The 18,292-nt window shown below is 49.1% G+C and overlaps 1 protein-coding gene across 4 annotated transcripts in view; it reads right to left on the reverse strand.

The window, feature by feature from the left end:
- Positions 1 to 18,292, reverse strand: part of ANXA6 (annexin A6) — a 56,624-nt gene that overhangs the window by 22,080 nt on the left and 16,252 nt on the right. For all 4 annotated transcript variants that reach the window (XM_054487460.2, XM_054487458.2, XM_063665611.1 and 1 more), the window contains exons 3-15: positions 16,513 to 16,603; positions 15,713 to 15,807; positions 15,038 to 15,151; positions 13,566 to 13,656; positions 12,593 to 12,672; positions 10,780 to 10,836; positions 9,450 to 9,543; positions 8,804 to 8,899; positions 7,561 to 7,619; positions 5,744 to 5,866; positions 4,529 to 4,587; positions 2,736 to 2,814; positions 632 to 713 (exon numbers count right to left, since the gene is read on the reverse strand). In XM_054487460.2, coding sequence (XP_054343435.1) covers positions 632 to 713; positions 2,736 to 2,814; positions 4,529 to 4,587; positions 5,744 to 5,866; positions 7,561 to 7,619; positions 8,804 to 8,899; positions 9,450 to 9,543; positions 10,780 to 10,836; positions 12,593 to 12,672; positions 13,566 to 13,656; positions 15,038 to 15,151; positions 15,713 to 15,807; positions 16,513 to 16,603 — 1,120 coding nt within the window. The remainder of the gene's footprint in view (positions 1 to 631; positions 714 to 2,735; positions 2,815 to 4,528; positions 4,588 to 5,743; positions 5,867 to 7,560; positions 7,620 to 8,803; positions 8,900 to 9,449; positions 9,544 to 10,779; positions 10,837 to 12,592; positions 12,673 to 13,565; positions 13,657 to 15,037; positions 15,152 to 15,712; positions 15,808 to 16,512; positions 16,604 to 18,292) is intronic.

Below are 18,292 nucleotides of genomic sequence, written 5' to 3' on the forward strand. Positions count from 1 at the left end.
AGGCTCAGGAGGTGATGGACTTAACCTAAAGCCTCCTGGGAGTTGCTGTCAGACAGATGGGGCAGAAAAGGCAAAGAAAGCCAAACCCTAGATGGCCTGTCCCAGGCTGGACTTTCTGAGCACAGGCCCAGCTGATCTGAACCTGCGGGTGCAGTACTCTTCCCATTGGTGCCAAATGTAGGTCTGAAAGACCTGCCCAGCAGGGCATACTCTAACCACAGAACCAGAGTTCTTGGGTTCCAGGGTCCACAGCCCTGATTTTACACATGGGGAAATTCAGACCCAGAGTGGTGGAGAGGCTCACCCAGAGTCACACGGTGAGTCAGCGGTAGAGCCAGGGCACCATGCCGATTTTGTGACCTGGTACTTTCTTCAGTGCCAGGATACTGCTCCCAGGAGGCTGGGGGACACCTTGGTCCCTGGAAAGGGCTTCTGCCAAGTTCCTTATGAACCCTCTCCCGCCCCTCCTCTCTATATTCCGGGAGCTAGGAGGGTGGAAACTTCAGATCAAGCCTTCCTCATCCTGCATACTCTAATTTGAAACCTCACTCCATCGCCTGCCAGCCCACGGCCAAACCCACCACACCTGCTGCCCCGGAGACCAACCCTGCTCCATTTCCATCCCCCATACCGAGTCCCTTCATGGCTTTCCGCAGCGCTTTGGCATCTGCGTCAGGGTTGAAGTCATTGGCTGGGCGCACAGTTCCCTTCAGCTGTGAGAAGCAGAAAGAGACTCAGCAGGTGTCTGAAGGCCCCCCTGGGGACCAGGCTGAAAGACAGCATGCGAGGGTGGGAAGCTCACCCCACGAGCCCAAACCAAGCGGCGTGGGTGGGGAAAGAGGCAGAGGTGAAGCCACAGCAGACAGACCCTGCACGAGAGCTGAGAAAGAAAGAGACAGAAAGATACAGAGAGAGGGAGAGAGGGACTCAGGGCTGGGAGCAGGGCAAGTCCTGGTCAAGAGAAACTGGCTAGGCTCCCGCCTGCCACAGGATCTGCCTCGGTTCTAGTGCCCCTTGGCTGCTTATTCCACCGGGGCCTCCCCAATTCTTCTGAATCCTACCCTGCCCCCGAGGCCCCCTCTGCCTCTTAAAGAGTCATTCCCCTTGAAAAGGCAGCAGAAATGTTCTGAAATACCAGAACAGAGTTTCCCAAATTTCAGTCTCTCCTAAAGGACTTTCACTATTCCAAATTAGCACACACACCATATGCCATCTCTTAATGGTTTTATGTAATTCAGCGTAATTCAACTTCTTTTCTGTCTACTTAAATGCATCAATTTTTGAAGTGCATTTAAAATTACTCCCAAAAGGCAAGGAATTGTATCCGTTTTATCCTGTTACATATCCCAGGTGCCTACAACAGTGTCTGACATAATAGGCACACTCAAAAAATAATTGTTAAGTGGATTAATGAGGCTTGGCACAATGGCTCATGCCTGTAATCTCAGCATTTTGGGAGGCCAAGGCAGGAGGATCACTTGAGCCCATTAGTTCAAGACGAACCTGGGCATCATGGTGAAACCCTGTCTCTACACAAATTAGCCAGGTATGGCAGTGTCCACCTGAAGTCCCAGCTACTTGGGAGGCTAAGGTGGGAGGATCACCTGAGCCTGGGGAGGCTGCAGTGAGCCATGATCGTGCCACTGTACTCCAGCCTGGATAACAGAGTGAGACCCTGTCTCAAAAAAAAAAAAAAAGAATGGATGAAATTAACTTTATATGACTATCATGAATTAGGAAGTTGATACCATGTATCATAAACTGAAAATTTACCACAAAAATCAATGTAATAAAAACAAAAGAGGTGAAATACCATGAAATTTAACATGATGCCTCTACTTGCCAGAAGCTCTGAAACTTAAAGCGAGATCTCTCAGCTTTCTCTTTGTGAAAAAGGAAAATCAGCAAGTGTTGCAGAGATGGCGGCACCAAACTGAGACTTCCTCTTTGACATAATCAGAAACGCTGATGAAATTGGAAAGGAGTGCCTTTCTCATTCACTCTGTGGAGTTCAGCGTTATTCAACCCTGTCAAACTAAATTCACTTCTCACATCACCTACAATCATCTGCAAAGATCTCTTGCCGTATCATTTGGGGAACACTGTCCTAGAACATCAGAGCTCAAGAGCCCTAAGAGATCACCGAGATTGCCATGTTAACCCCTCACTTTAAAGATGGAGACATAGAGGCCCAGAGGGAGGGGGAACCTTCCAAAGGTCGCACAGCGAATAAATAACAGAGAGCTCCAAGGTCCCACGCTTTTTTGTGTGGACCAAGTGTTGCAGTCTCTGGAATGGTTTGCCTAAAGTACTTTAGTGAAATCTTTCATTCCTGTCCTTTGTGGACCCCCAGTCTGAGGATGCTCAGGAGGACAACCTGAAATCCTCCAGTGCACCCAGGGACACCCATCTGTTCTCAGCTTTCACGTCTGAGGCCAACTGTTTCGACTCCGGGTGGGACAGGCCCCTCCATGGAACCAGCCAGGTCTCCATTTCAGCAAGCCCTGTTAGTAAGTGGGCCAGAACCCTTTCCAGAGTGTCAGAAGCTAATGCAGAAACCAGGTGCGCCCCTCCACTGATTCACCACTCCAAGGGAGAAAAGGAAGCTTCAGATGTGAGAATCAACGTGTCGGGTTGGCCGCCAGGGGGCAGCTGGGTGCCAACCAGAGCAGCAGGAAGGTGCAAGCAGAGAAGCCGTGGTCAAGAGGTCAAGCAGGAGGAGGGGAAGGTCTGACCTCTACTCGGGCCACTGCACTAAGTTCCCACATCTGATAGGCCACCTGCGCTGCCTCCGGGAAGAACTGGCCAGCAGCACTGGAATGGAGGGGTTTAGGGAGAGGACAGGAAGGAATGTCATCACGGGCAACACTCCACACAACAACACACACACACACACACCCCAACACGTACACACACCCCCCAACACGTACACACACGTGCACACACCACACACACATTAAGCTTTCTTTCTCTCCAGCCTATGCCTCCTCCGTTCGCCAGAGTCCTCCCTCCATTTCTGAGAGCCTTCCATCTCTCTTGAGACCCCCTGCAATGCTGCTTTTTTTTTTTTTTTTTTTTTTTGAGACGGAGTTACGCTCTTGTCACCCAGGCTGGGGTGCAGTGGCGCGATCTCAGCTTACTGCAACCTCTGCCTCCCAGATTCAAGCAATTTTCCTGCCTCAGCCTCCCGAGTAGCTGGGATTACAGGCACCCGCCACCACACCTGGCTAATTCTTGTATTTTTAGTAGAGATGGGGTTTCGCCATGTTGGCCAGGCTGGTCTTGAACTCCTGACCTCAGGTGATCCGCCCGCCTCAGCCTCCTCCCAAAGTGTTGGGATTACAGGCGTTGAGCCACCGCGTCTGGCCAATGCTGGCTTTTAAGGGCAGCCTTCCTGGCTGCAGAATCCAAGTAGGATAGGATTTTTCCAATCCTTCAGCCTCCCCTTTCTTCCTTAGAATTTGAGTGGCTTCTATCCAACTCTCTCCTCTCAAAGAGGCCAATGAGCAGGCTATGGCCATGCCAGCCCTACGTCTCCTCCTGCAAAGTGCCTGGATGCATCAGGAGCTCAGTAGTATCTGCTGAACTGCATCAACCCCTATGGTCCTTACCAAAGGTTCGCAGGAAATTCCTGCATCCCTTCCGTAATTGGATCTTTATAAGATCCAGAGAAAGGAAATCAGAGCACAGCCTGTTCCCTTTCTAGACACAAATCTGGTCAAGTAATGTCCCAATTTAATATTCTGGGAAGAGGCCCCCAGGCCCTCCCACTTCTCTGCCTTATTTCTCTCTCTAGTACTCCATAAATGCATGACCTTGGACATATGAATGAATCAGCCTGCTCCTTCTCACTCCTCGGCTTTTCTATAGGTGATTTCCTCCACCCAAACACTGTCCCCAGACCCTCTTCACCTGGCTCTTCCCCTTAGGTCTCACCGTGTATCTCCTAAGAGCCTCCCCTTGGTCTGCGCTAGGGCATCTCTGTGTGCTTTTATATATGCTTTCTACGTGGCACAGCCACAGCAGTTCTCCCCAGCACAGGACTGCTCCCTTCTGGAAACTGGACTATACCCACTTCTGGACTGTGGCCTTCATCAGGGGCTTCCTCACAGGGTCTGCACCCAGAAGGCACTTAACCCAAATATGCTGCATAAATGAGTAGGCAGAGCAGGAATGTGTCCTTTTCCCATTTAACAGGTGATGAAACCGAGAAACAGCTATGAAATAGCAGGGCTTGGATGCTCATATTCCGGTTCCTGGTCCACAACCCCAGACTGACTTTCCAGGTTCACAGGAGCAGACATCTCCATATACAGGAGACCATGCTCATGTTCAGACCCCCACACGCTCAGACACACAGACCCACAAGCACAGCAGCTACCAGCAAAAGCCACCTTTCACTTGCGCAACGCTCCTGGCTCAGGGGAATCCCCGGCTCATCCAATCCACCCATCAGGATGCGAACCAGGAGTCCCCACCTGGCACCCCAAGGACACGCCCTGCAGCCACGGGCCAAGAAGCCACTTACTCATCATCTCCCCCACACAGCTTCAGCAGAGTCTTCTTGTACTCGCCAGAGGTATCATTCTGGAGAGAAAGAAAGAAAGGTTACCTCTCACCCAGCCCTGGGCTCCTCTCAGACAAGGAGGTGAAGGTTCTGCACAGCCTAAAAGAGGGGAAGGCTGAATGAACACTTATTCATAGCAGCCCTGGTCCTCCTGTGCTGCTTAATGTTGAATAACTGGTTCTCAGCGGGCAGGTTGGGGGAAGCCCTAATTTATAGCATTTGCCAATCTCTGTGGTGTAAATACTTCTAGCAATGGACAATTTCAAGTTACCAATATGACTTTGCTACCAATATGCAGAGTTTAGAAGAGACGCTCGCTGCCCTTTCAAGCCAGTGCCCCAGCACAGCACTGCCACCAGACAGTCCCCAGCCCACGTGAAATATGCATGGAAATGGGGTTCCATGAGCAAAAATATTGGGAAATGCAAAAAATCAAACAAATATATATAATACAGATGCACATATCCGTATGGATGCATATTCCATATCCCTCTTGGGGCTTCATGATGGACTTCAAAATGTGAAAGGCTGTGAGAAGTTCTGAGGTAAAGAAACTGGCTTATTTATCTTTGCTTATTCTGGTTTGTTACAAACTTATTTTCCCATAGAACATTTTGCACATAACACCTAAAAAAATTACCCTTTAGAAACATATTTTGGAGAACACAACTTGGATCTCTTTCTCTGTCACCCCACAAAGCTTTATTTCAGTCATCCAAAAAAAAAAAAAAGGGAAAACCCCTAGCTTTACATATGTCTCCTGATAAAGCCTCAGGGGCCGGATGTCCCAGAGTCATCACCAATCACCCGGCCCAGGCCAAAGGTTCCCCTTTAGCCCTCATTTGTGTTCTTCAGTGTTTCCCAGCCTTCTTCCAGGAGACTCTGAACTCTCACTGCCCTTGGGGCAGAGTCCTCGCACTTAATTCAGCTTGCGTGTCCTTCATGACCCAGCCCCTGCCTCCTTCTGTAGCCTTACCACTCACAAACACCCCTAACACTTGCTTTTCTGTTGAATATCCTTAAATTCCTTGAATGAGCCACAAGGCAGGAGCTCCTGGAATGTCCAAGAGACTCCCACTTCCTAGGATATTTCCTTTTCCTGGGAATAGTCCCCAAGCCCTCTGTCTTGGCTAAAAGCTCTTTGCTCCCTTCCCTGCCCCCATGAGCTCTGCTGACCTTGATCATGCTGTAGAGGGACTTCTCATACTTGGTCCGGAAGATCTCCCGAATGTCGAGCATGTCCAACTCACTACGGGAGACCATGATGCGGATCAGGGTGTTGTCCCGAGTCCCCAGGCCCTGCAAGACAAGTGGGTTTGGGGAACATGGACTTGAGAGGAGGCTAGAGTGCTGATAGCTCCCAGCTTAGCTGAAAATCCTATTTTCATAATAAAAAGTTAAAATTTAGAGCAAAAGAAGCAGACATTGCCATTCCCATTGAAGCTCTCTCTATGCTCCTCTTACTGTTGTTTGTTTGTTTTTTCTGAGACAGTTTCTTACTCTTGCCCAGGCTGGAGTGCAGTGGTACGATCTCAGCTCACTACAACCTCTGCCTTCCAGACTCAAGCAGTTCTCCTGCCTTAGCTTCCTGAGCAGCTGGGAGTACAGGTACCCACCACTACGCCTGGCTAATTTTTGTATTTTTAGTAGAGATGGGGTTTTGCCATGTTGGCCAGGCTGGTCTTGAACTCCTGGCCTCAAGGGCTGCCTTGGCCTCCCAAAATGCTACGATTACACACATGAGCCACCGCGCCCGGCCCTCTCACTGTTATAGACCTCTTCTCTCTTCATGTATAATTTCCACACTTGATTTTCCTTATCATTTTACCATAGGTTTGTAACTCTAAGCAATACACTTAGATTTATACATTTTGGAACTTTGCAAATATACCACTGTGCATTTATTTTTTCGCCATACTATTCTTGATGGTCACTGGGTTGTTTCTAGCTTTTTCCTAATATAAGCAATAGTGTTTTAAGTTTCCTTTTTTTTTTTTTGAAGAGACAGGGTCTCACTCTGTTGTCCAGGCTAGAGTACAGTGGCATGATCACATAGCACTGTGTTCACTGAAGCCTCAAATCCATGGGCCCTGTGCTCAGGAAATCCTCCTGCCTTAGCCTCCTGAGTAGTTAGGACTACAGGTATGTGCCACAGCCCCTGGCTAGTTCTATTTGTTATTTTTGTAGAGACAAGGGTCTTACTATGTTGCCCAGGCTGGTCTTGAACTTTGGGCCTCAAGTGATCCTCCCACTTTGGCCTCCCAGAGTGCTGGGATTATAGGTGTGAACCACTGCGTGCACTCAGCCTTGTGATGGGCATTCTTAATGAATTCATGCATACAGGCAAACATCTCTCTAGGGCTGAGCTGCCCAACCTCATTATGGCACACTGGTGGGCAGAGAATGGCCAACAGTCTACTTTGTCCTTTCGGAATGGCCAACCAGGGCCAGGAAGGCCCAAGCTCCTGGGTCTCAGGCCTCAGGCCTCTGGCCTCTGGCCTCTGGCAGCAAATAACTGCATTCATTTCCTCCAGTGCATCACAAAAATACCAGTTTCTTTGTGCGTCATGTGTGTAAAAGCCTGGGAAGCTTTCTCAGAAACACACCGAGAGTGGAACTGTCACAGGGTGAGCATCATGAGTCTTAGCAGGCAAGGCCAAAGTGGTCTTGCCTACATACGCTGTATATAAACATTCTGGTTAATACTTCTTCAAAGTCCGAGCCGCCAACCCATTTGGCTGGAGGGATCAGGTGCAGGCTGCCACCCTAAGTCCAGCTGTTGACTCATGACGTCAGGCAGGTATGCAGGTGGCAGGACATGTGACCAGCAGCATTCCTGGCTCTACAGCTCACCTAGGACAGAGCACCTTCACCAGGGTCAGTCCTGTGGCCATCCCTGAAGGGCTCTCTTTGGCCACTGGATCCCAAGGACTTGTCAAAGAGCCCCAATAGTTCTCTCCCCAAACCCCATTTACATCAGCCCCACCACGCACCTTCATAGCCTTGAAGAGCCTTTCAGCAAAATATTCCGGGGTGCTCCGGATACACTTCACTGTGAAGAGGGAGAAAGAGGTAGAGTTATTCTGGCTGCCTCAGAAGGGGGATGGGATGGCCTGACTCCCTCTTTGTTTCTGTTCCTTGAGGGCCACCTAGCTCAACATAGGAAGAACCGTGGTTCCTGATAGCTCACAGCCCCAGAGCATCCCAGACCAACCCACTTTTACCGCACACCCAGGGAATAAACAGGAAATAATCTTGTTGAAATAATCCTTTTGAAGTCCATCACAAAGACCCCCTTTATCTTTCTAGTCCTTTTGGTTTTAACAGGGTATTGAGCTGGGGTGGGGGTAGGGTCTGGGGCGAAGGAGGAAAAGGTGTTTGTTTAGACCTGCTACACCAGAAAGGTACTGGCAGCTGAATCATTGTGAATCCCACTGAATCACTGTGAGTCCCACTGGCTGACTACTTCAAACAGGGAGGGCAGGGGATGGCTCTGGGAGGGACGATAAAGGAGCTGCAGGTTTCCCCCAAGAAATACAAACACACAACATATCCCTGACTCAGACATGCTAACTGCTGGAATGCCGGAATTGCAAGGGCTTCTGGGGAGGCAATTAAGGCAGTCCATCCTTCCTGTCCCCCACCCCGCACCCCACTTAACATGAGGAAACTGAGGTCCAGCAAGCAGAAGTGACTTGCTCCAAGCCCATTTGGGAGAAGCCCTGGTTTGAATCTTGGCTCCACCACTGACTGGCCAGCTCCTCACATCCTCACGTTCTCAGTACCCCCAACTCATTACAAAACTACCCCTCAGCAAATGATCAGCCTGGTGAGACTCAGTTTCCTCATCTGTGAAATAGAGATCATTGCAGTGGCCACTCCTGGGTCTTTTTTAAAGATTACACACTCAGCACAGTGCCTGGCACGCAGGAGACGCTCCACAAAAGTCAACTATTATGATCATCATTATCCTCAACCCAAGTTCAGAGCTCTTTGTCCCCCTGCCAATGGTGGAGAAGAGAGCTGGAGGAAGTCAGTACCTGAGGCTCAAACCCCCTTCCCTTCCCCAGCCTCAGCCATGCTGCCCTGGAGAAACCTTTAGAATTCACGGCCCACCTGGTTTTCTCCTTCCCAATTCTATACCATGTAATTCCCCTTTCCATTCTCAGCCCCTTGTTCCTAGGCCAGTGTTCCAGAATCCCCTAAAGCCCCCAGGAATGCAATGTCAGGACATACCTACAGCCAGCATTAGCTTCTCAAAGTCCCCAGACAGCTCCCCTCGGATGCTGGCTTCGATCGGCTTCCCTGTGGTCTTCAGATACTCATCGAACACTGCGTCAGACAGAGAGACAGGGAGGTTTGAGAGTGCCTCTGTACCCCCAAGAAGAAATGAGGACTTCAAGAGCAGGGGGGTGCAGTGGCCAGGACCTGACTGTCCACCATGAAGCTAGGGCTGGTGCTCTGATGGAGGCGACTGGGAGGTCACGCACATCACCAGCGCTGTGCAGATGAGCTTCATAGCTGGTGAGGGACTGTGCCTCATCCCCTAACGTGGAGACAGGACTGGCACTGAGATGGAAGGCCAAGCATCCTGTTAATGACTTTGCTGAGGGACTATACAAACTGCTGTCTGATATTAGGTTGGTGCAAAAGTAATTGCAGTTTTTGCCATTCCTTTTAAAAAAAAAAAAAAAAAAAAAAAAAAAAAACAGCAAAAACCGCAATTACTTTTGCACCAACCTAATAAACTCAGGACTAAAGTTTGGGTTGGGAATGAAGTAGGTATCATGTTCCATTAGTGGTAAAGAAAAGAAAAAAGATTAAAAAAGGCATTATTGGCATCAACCCAAGGGAGCAGCTTCAGGTCTTCTCTGGAGCTTACCCAATCGAAGATGCTGCTTGCTGCGATTTCCCAAGATGTAAATGAACTGGGCTTCATCTGTTCCCCATTTCAGTTCCCCTGCCTCGTATAGGTCCTGAAGGGGAAGAGGTGGCACTTGACTGAAAGAGGAAACCTCAGGAGACAGGACACACTGACCAAGCCACTCAGAACTGCTGCCTGATCCCTGAACACACCAGTAATTGGTAGCCTGAGGACCTTTGCATATAAAACAGTCATGCATCATTTAATGATGGGGATACATTCTGAGAACTGCCATTGTTAGGCGACTTGCCATTGTGTGAAGATCATAGAGCACTTGCACACACCTAGATGGCATAGCCTACTACACACCCAGACTCCATGGTATAGCCTATTGCTCCTAGGCAGCACACCTGTTCAGCATGTTACCTTACCGAATACTGTAGGCAACTGCAACACAATGGCAAGAATTTGTGTATCCAAACATAAATAATCATAAAAAAGGCACTGTGAAAATATGGGGTTATAATCTTCTAGGACTAGCATCATATATCTGGTCCATAATCTTATGGGACTAGCATCATTTATGTGGTCCATCATTAACCAAAACATCATTATGTGGTACATGACTATACCTATATGCCTTTCTTCCTTTCTTTCTGGAGAAACTCCTACTCAACCTTCAAGGCCCAGATTAAGTATTCCGTTTTTTCTTAAAGTACTTCCTGATGCCCCCAGGCACAGTTCTATTTCCCTCCTTTCCTCCCTCTCCTAGGCTCCCATAGCTTTCTACTTCTTTATCACTTTGATCTACTGTATATGATAATGATTTCTTCACATGTCTATCTCCACACTACTGCATGAGCTCCTCAACAACAGGGACTATGTCATAGCATTCTCTGTATCTGCCCCTGTAATGCTGCCGGCATGTACTGGGTACTCAAAACACCTGCAATGTACAGTATATTGACAGAGAAGGTGTTTGTGTGATTAATGTAGGCCTGTCTCTCCTGGTACCACATGATTTTGTTCATTAGTGATTTCTAAATGCTTGGCAGAGTGCCTAGCACATGCTAGGTATTTTACTTCAAGAATATCTAACAACTGAATGAATAAAGAAAGCTCCAAAGTACATCTCACCAATATACCAATATTACATATGGGATATACTTTTGAAAGATAACTTGTATCTTTTCTTCAACAAAGCACTGGTATACATGACAGCTGTGGCTGGGTTATTTCTGGTATTTGATGCAAATGACTTCACCTCCAGCCCTTCCCAGGGCCCCAACCTCTCCCCTCCCAAGGCTCTTCTGCTGTGCCTCAGGGACTTTCAGTGGTGCTTGTTTACCTGGACATCCTGTTGTACCAGGTCCTCGCTCACTACGTCATCCTCCTCCCTGGTTCCCTGGGCAGAGAGACAGAGAATATGTGTTTCAAACACTGCAAAGCCAGGAGGGAGGCCTGGATGCCAGTGGTGGAGATAGGGAAAGCAGGAAAACCCTGGTGGCCCAGATGTGTCCAGAAGCAGTAACTGCTATTGCATGAAGACCACAGTATCTATTTTGTGAGGCAATCAAAGGGACCCTCCCTCTGGCCTTTCCCTTCCTCGTCAGGGCTGGGTCCATACAGGAGAGTCCGAAGAACAACCAAGGTTCTTCCAGGTATCCCCAGCCCAGAGGTAGGCAGAGCTTTGTCCTGAGGACCTCTCTGAGGACAGGGCCCCAGGTTCTCGAGGGTCCCTGCCACAGATCCTGGCATGGCCCATGACACTCCTCCAGCAATGATTCCACAGGGGCAAAGGATGTGAACATTTGCATTCTATTAGGAGCTCTTATACCTTAACTTAAAGAATTCACCAATAAGAATTTGGGACTCCGGTCCCAAGATCTGAGCTCATAAGCTACAAAGTCACCAAATCCTGATGGTGCTTCTGTTGTTCTGCCCGTGCCCTTTGCCCCATCTGATACAGGAAGCTTACAAATAGGAGGATGCACAAAGGGAACAGGGGTGAGCACTACTTCAACTCCTGCAGAGATCTGCAGGTGGCCTGGAGAGGTCTACGGCCATCCCCTCTTCCCCCGGATTGTGCATTCCAGGATCTCAAACCCCCTGGGTTCTCTTTGGGACTAAGCAGAAGACAGGGCTGGCAAGCTTACAACGTGTGCCGTGCTGCTGCTTACTGTCAAACCTTGAGGATACAAAATGCTTGACTCCAAGATACAGGGATAGGACTCTCCTCTCCAGAACAAGCAGCTTTGAAAATGGGGCACAGGTCACACTGTCCCACTCCTGAGGTTTCTCCTGATCATTCCCCAGCTGGTTAATATGGGATTGTTATGGCAATGAGAGGAACAGAGTTGGGAGGAGCTGGTATAAAAGGGAAATGGGGGAAAGAGGCAACATAGTGGTGGCTTAATTTATATATAAAGTTTCATAACCATTTGGTCCTTGGAGCTGAGCTTGAGACATCTCAATGCCTGTTCCCCCAGTGCCTGTGGTCACAGAGATACCTACAGAGCCAGGTAGATACCATTCACGGTGAAGCGGGCAGGAGGCATATGCTCTCCAGCCCACTGCAGTCGTGCAGAATGCAGGTCTGCTGCTACCACAACTTTCAATACATTAAAATAATCCAGAAATCTGGTTTTTGAGCAAAATCTCACAATTTTTACATGTTAGCAACTAACTCAAACTTGTTTTGCTTTCTTTCTTAAAACGCATTTTATGGGAAAACAAACAAACAAAAAATCCAACTTGGCAGGTTGAATTTCAGCCACAGACACCAATTTGTAGCCTCCTAATAGTCTCTTTGTGATATACTTTGGGCAGGCTGTGAGGAGGCAATAAGGCTCAGATGTGGGAGACTCCACACAGCAGCCCCAGGAATGCTGGGGTCCAGAAATGCTGCATGTGCAGCTGCAGAAGCAATGGCAGGAAGGAGGCCCAGAGAGGAGCGGGAGGAGCGAGTGCGGAGAGAGGAAGAAAATCACAGCAGAAGACACTCCTGGGCACGAGAGGACTGTGTGCCAAAGGGAAGGAGGATTAGCCAAATACACCTGCCTACGCAAACCAGGGGAAGCTGGACATTCAGATCTATACCCAGGTGAGCCAGATAAAAGCTATTCCAAGCTCCAGAGGAAAAAAATAGGCTGTGAACCAACCTGGAGCAGGACCACAAGCATCTTCTGGAAGTGGCCAGAGGTGTCGCCAATGATGTCAGCCTCCAGGTCCCGCTCGTAGGCTGCAGAAAGAAACACAAGCTCTAGTCTCATCCCCAGAGACCTCAGGGATCCAGGATAAAGGCCCCTGCTGCCCCTAAAATGATCAGATATTTTTAAGAATTCCAAAACCCAGTCTACACATCCATCATGGCAAGACCCAGGGTATATTTTCACAGCTCTTTGTACTGACCATGATATGATGAAATGGAATCTGTTCACTCTCTCTAGCCCACCTATAGCATGATGGCCCACCTGGACAGTGGCTATAGCTTTCCGATGGTTCGCTCCTCCTCTATTCTCAATTCCTTTCCAACCCACGGCGACAAGGGTGGCTGTCTTAAAACCCATATCTGATCATCATACTCCCCAACTTCTCATCAGACTCAGAATAAAACACCATCTCTCTTGGCCTGCAGGCCCTGTGTGATCCTGCCCTGTCCTCTACCTGTCTAGCCTTGTACCGGCTATCAGGCCCATTTCTGTTTCGGGGCCTTTGCACTTGCCGTGACCTCTGTTGGAAGGATCTTCTCTCCATTCTTTATACAATTGGTTCCTCATTTCCTCCCAAGACCTCACTGGTAAAAGTTTGATTCTTGTTACCTTATTTCCTTCATAACACTTAGCTAAAATCCATCATCATCGTGTTTATCTGTTTACCTGTTTATTGTGTGTCTCCTTCATTATCTCATTATCTCATTGGTCTAAGAGAGAGGGACCCCTTTGGTTTTATCCTGAGAACCTAGCACATCACCCAGCACAGAGCAAGTACTTATTGGGTAGATGAATGGGTGGACAAATGGATCAGAGGAAAGGAGGAGAGAAGGTAGATGGCTAGAATCTTAGTGTCCCCACTGTTGCAATCATCCTCATTTTGTATCTGAAGATCGTAAGTGGCCCCTCCTGCTCATCTCACCATCTTTGTATGCTGCCACCAGCTGGTGCATCTGCTCATTGGTCCGGGAAGCCAAGATCTCAATGAGGCACTTCTCATCAGTGCCAATGCCCTGGGAGTAGAAAAAGAGCGCATGAATTAAGGGCAGGGATGGGAGGCCACTGGACACAGGTTGGGATCAGGGAGTGGCCAGAGCTGTGACACCCCAGGACTCAGAGGTTCCTACCCAGCTCTTAGGCACTGATTGGGAACTGCTGCCTTGAGACTCATGAAACATGCTCATATGATTTGGATGTTTCCCCACCAAATCTCATGTCGAATTGTAGACCTGAATGTTGGAAGTGGGGCCTGGTGGGAGGTGGTTGAATCATGGGGGCGGTTTCTCATGAATAGTTAGCACCATCCCCTTAGTACTGTTCTCACGATCATAAGTTCTTGTGGGATCTGGTTGTCTAAAAGTATGTAGCACTTCCCCACCTCCCGCCTTGCTCCTGCTCCCACCATGTGAGATGCCTGCTCCCTCTTTGCCTTCTGCCAAGACTGGAAGCTTCTTGAGGCCTCCCCAAAAGCAGAAGCCACAATGCTTCCTGTTCAGCCTGCAGAACCATGAGCCAATTCAACCTCTTTTCTTTATAAATTGCCCAATCTCAGGTGTTTCTTTGTAGCTATGTGAGAATGGACTAAAACACAAAGGTTCTAGTTCTGCCTCTTCCAGCTTTGTGAATTCTCTTCAGAAACTATCTTTTTGGGCCTCAGTTTTCTCATCTGTAAAACATAGATGATATTAGTTGCTCTGCCAAACTCACAGGGAGATTGAGAAGATAATAATCTCACATTGCTAAATGCATCAGTTTATAAAATGAATTAATGCTTAATAGCTCATAGAAGACAAAGATCATAGCACTTTATAGACTGTAAAGTGCTAGATACACTTAAAGGGCTTTGCCTCTCTTCTTCCTAGGGGGCAATTCTCTACCTCTACCTCAACCAGGCTGAGCTACTCCTCATACCCTAAACACAGGTCCACAACTTCTCCTGCCATTTTTACACCCTGCAATGACCTTGACACTCCTATCCACCAAATCCTCTCTGGGCTTTGGGGCTTAACTTGATCCTATTATCCTTTAAGATGCCCTCTCAAACAACCCTTGGCCCAGGGTCATGTTGATTACCTTTAGTGTGCCGTTGGCCTCAGAAGTGTTAGACACAATTTGTCTCCATGTCCCTATAACCTGTATCCTTGGACTACAAGCTCCTGGTAAGGGGGTCTGCGCCAAGGACCCCTTTCATGGGGTCTGCATCACGTTGACATCTGTCTGCATCTCTCTGTGTGTGGATCGGGATGCTCCTCTGGGATAAATTTAGATGAGTCTTTGAAGCAGGACACATCTACTGGGTGGGTATGGGGCTCACCAGTTGCTTTTGGAAGAGCCCAGAATCTTCCCATTAACCACATCCCCACCCCAACACACACATACACCCCGACTTCTTACCGAGATGGCATCTTTAATTTCTTTGGCATCACAATAGGCAGGTGGCCTCATCAGGCCCACAATCAGCCGTTCAAACTTGCCCGTCAATTCATACTTTAAATCAGCAATGAGGTCCTGGCGGGTGGGGAAGAAGAGGAGATAGAAGAGGAAAGAGGAAGAGTAGTTACAATAGTAAGAATTACACTTAATGAGCACTTACCCTGGCAGGTGCTGGGCTAAGTAATCTCATTAAATCATCACCCTTGGAGGTATGTACTGTTACCAACCCTAAGAGACAGGCTCAGAGACAACAGGGGTCTTACTCCAAGTCATGCTGCTAGCAAACGGCTGTGCAGGGTCAAGTCCACAGCCCTGTGCCACTTCCCCACCACTGTCTGTTTCCTCGTTTACTGTGTATCTCTCTCACTATCTGGCAGTCCACAGAGTTGACACCTCACCCATCTTATTCACTAGTGCAGCCCTAACACCTAGCACGAGCCCAGCATACAGCAGGTGCTGTGGGTGTATTAAAGGCTGAAAGACACCCAGCTGATGAGAAGAAAAAGAGCAGGGTAAGGTGTCAGCCCACAGGCTAACCTGGAGTGCCATATCCAGGAAATAACCTGAAAGAGCACACAGGTGAATGAAATCATTCTTCCACCTGCACCCCATGGGCCCTCCGGTTGCTGTGGTTACCTTGCCGTAGAGGGACTTGTAGCTCTGACAGACCTCCTGCCTCTGCCTGTTGCTCCGTGAGGTGATTATGTCCAGTATGGCCTCCTTGTCACTGCCTGGAATAGGGGAGAGCAATCATCATCCTACCCACCCTGCCTCCAGGAAGCCCACCAGGGCCACTTCCCTCCCTGGACACAGGCCCAGTAGCTCCCTGCAGGCCTCAGCATGAGCCTTCCGCTCATCAGGTGCTGGTGTCAGGGCAGAGGGTCATGGGGACTTATTAAGTCACAACTGAAAGTGGACACAGCACACACAATATCTGTGCTCAGAAGGCCCCTGATCCAGCTCCTCACTGCACAAATCAGGAAATTAAGGCCCAGAGAGGGGCAAGAACTTCTCCAAGGTCTCACAATGAACCTGGCTTAGAAAACCCAGGTATCCTAACACCCAGTACAGGGTTCTTTCCACCACAAGACAAAGAAGAATATAAGCACCACCTTCAGATTGTGGCTGCCTCTGAGCAAAGGCAGCAGGTGGCATTATCAGGAGGGGGATCTACCAAGGAAACTTCAACTATGCTAATGAAGCACTAGTTTTTAAATTTGGTGGTAAATCTAAGGGTGAAATTTCTATTATTCTTTATACTTTTTTTCTGAAACATTTTATTATAACATCATGAAAATTAATAAAAACAGGAGACCAAAAAAATGAAAAAATGTACTTCGCCATTTCACAGACCCTACCACCACCACCAGAAGGGCTCTGGGCTGTGTCTACATTTGGGGGATACCCCCCAAGCTCCCATGAAGCCTGGCACCCACCAAAGCCCTTCATGGCAGTGTACAGAGCCTCGGCATCCTGGTTGGGGTCAAAGCCTGGGAAGTCATGGATGGAGCCCCGGTACTTGGCACCCTGTGGAGAAAAAAGTAGAGGGTGAGCTGCCAACCCCGGACTGAGACCAAGCTCCCAGCCCCAACCTCAGGTCAGATGCCTACCCTGGTCCAGGCTGAGCTGCTTTCACTGCAAAATTGAGTGCTGGCCACATACACCCTGGGGAACAGTGTGGATGACATTCCCATACCACCTGCTGCAACCCGCCCAAAGGACAGTGCCATTTCCCCAAGGGAGGGGGGCTTGGCCAAGGCCTGCAGCCCTGCGCCACCTTCCAAAGCATCCAGAAGAGGGTAAAAAAGCCTGGCTGAGTATAGGAGATGAAAATGATCCTGCAAGAATAGCAAGAGTCAAATATATATATTTATATATATTTTAAGAGATGGGGTCTCACTCTATTGCCCTGGCTAGTTTTGAATGCCTGGCCTCAAACAGTCCTCCCACCTTGGCCTCCCAAAGTGCTGGGATTACAGGCATGAGCCAGTGCACCCAGCCAGCCCCTCATATTTTTACGGCATTTTATGTTTACACTTTCACCTCTGTGAGTGTCATTAGTGTAGCCATTTGTAGATGCTCTTAAGATTATTTCTATCATGGAAGCCAAGCCCAAAGGAGAGCCACTTGTGGGAGGTCACACAGAACCCAGACCTTTTCCCTCTGGTCTCCAGCCCTGCTCTGCTCTCCAGCTCCAGGAACCTTGCAGGTGCCAGCTACTGAGAGTGGGGTCTTGGGCACAGGGGGCCCAGAGACACACTCAGTTCAATGCCAAGACAAGGTGCTGCCTCTCTGGGCCCAGTAAACTGCGCTGTGAACTGGCATCTGAGGACAAGCTGGCTTGGTCTTTGAGGGGAAGGAGAGAAGCGGCAGAGAGCCAGGGGATCTTAGACATCGAACCTGAACCTGAATGCACAATGGGACTGGTTCACAGAGAAGTCAGATGTGGGTCAGTTACACGGCACTGAGAAGTGGGGGGTCTGGGAGAGCAGCCGAGAGCTGGCAGAGTGGAGGATGCCAGAGCCTGTCACTGAGCACACAGCACAGTGACAAGGCACTTCATCTGTGCTAGGCCCTACACTAATGGCTGAGAAATTGGGGAGAAAGGGGACCCAATTCCTGTCTTTCACGAGCTCCTGGCCCGGTGGCGGAGACAGACAAGCACATCAATTACTATAAAGCTTATAATAAATACATTAAGACAAAAATAAGGTAATGTGGGAAAACAGCAGAGGCTGATCCAGCTGCGGGGAATCAGGAAAGAATCCAAAAAAGAGGGAACTGAGGGTGGGCCACATAGACCTTGCCTTCAGGGAGTCAGAGGTGGAGCAGAGTGAGCCCTGGACCGCCTCCCCACCTCCCTGTCTCCGTGCCTCCCAGTGTCTGCACTGCAGGACCCCGGCCAGGCCTCTGGATACTCTCTGGTCTCTGTCTACAGAGGCTGGCTCCTCTGAGGTATGCATGCATCGGCGTGGAGTTACTATTTAAAGTTCTGACCAGAAAGGAACACAGCTCTCTTTCTGCCACCTGGGAATCCCCTGCAACCTGATCACGCCCCTGGGCAGAGACTTAAAGAGTAACACATGCCGAATACCCAGAGCAGGGCGCCTTGCAAGGAGCTCAGTGAGCGCAGGATGGGGGCTTTACCGTCAGCGCTCCCCTTGGCCTTACTTCAGACCTCACGGCCAGAGCCTGAGAAATTCCTGCTGCCTTCTC

Source organism: Pongo pygmaeus, chromosome 4 (assembly GCF_028885625.2).
Source record: "Pongo pygmaeus isolate AG05252 chromosome 4, NHGRI_mPonPyg2-v2.0_pri, whole genome shotgun sequence".
Lineage (NCBI taxonomy): Eukaryota > Metazoa > Chordata > Mammalia > Primates > Hominidae > Pongo > Pongo pygmaeus.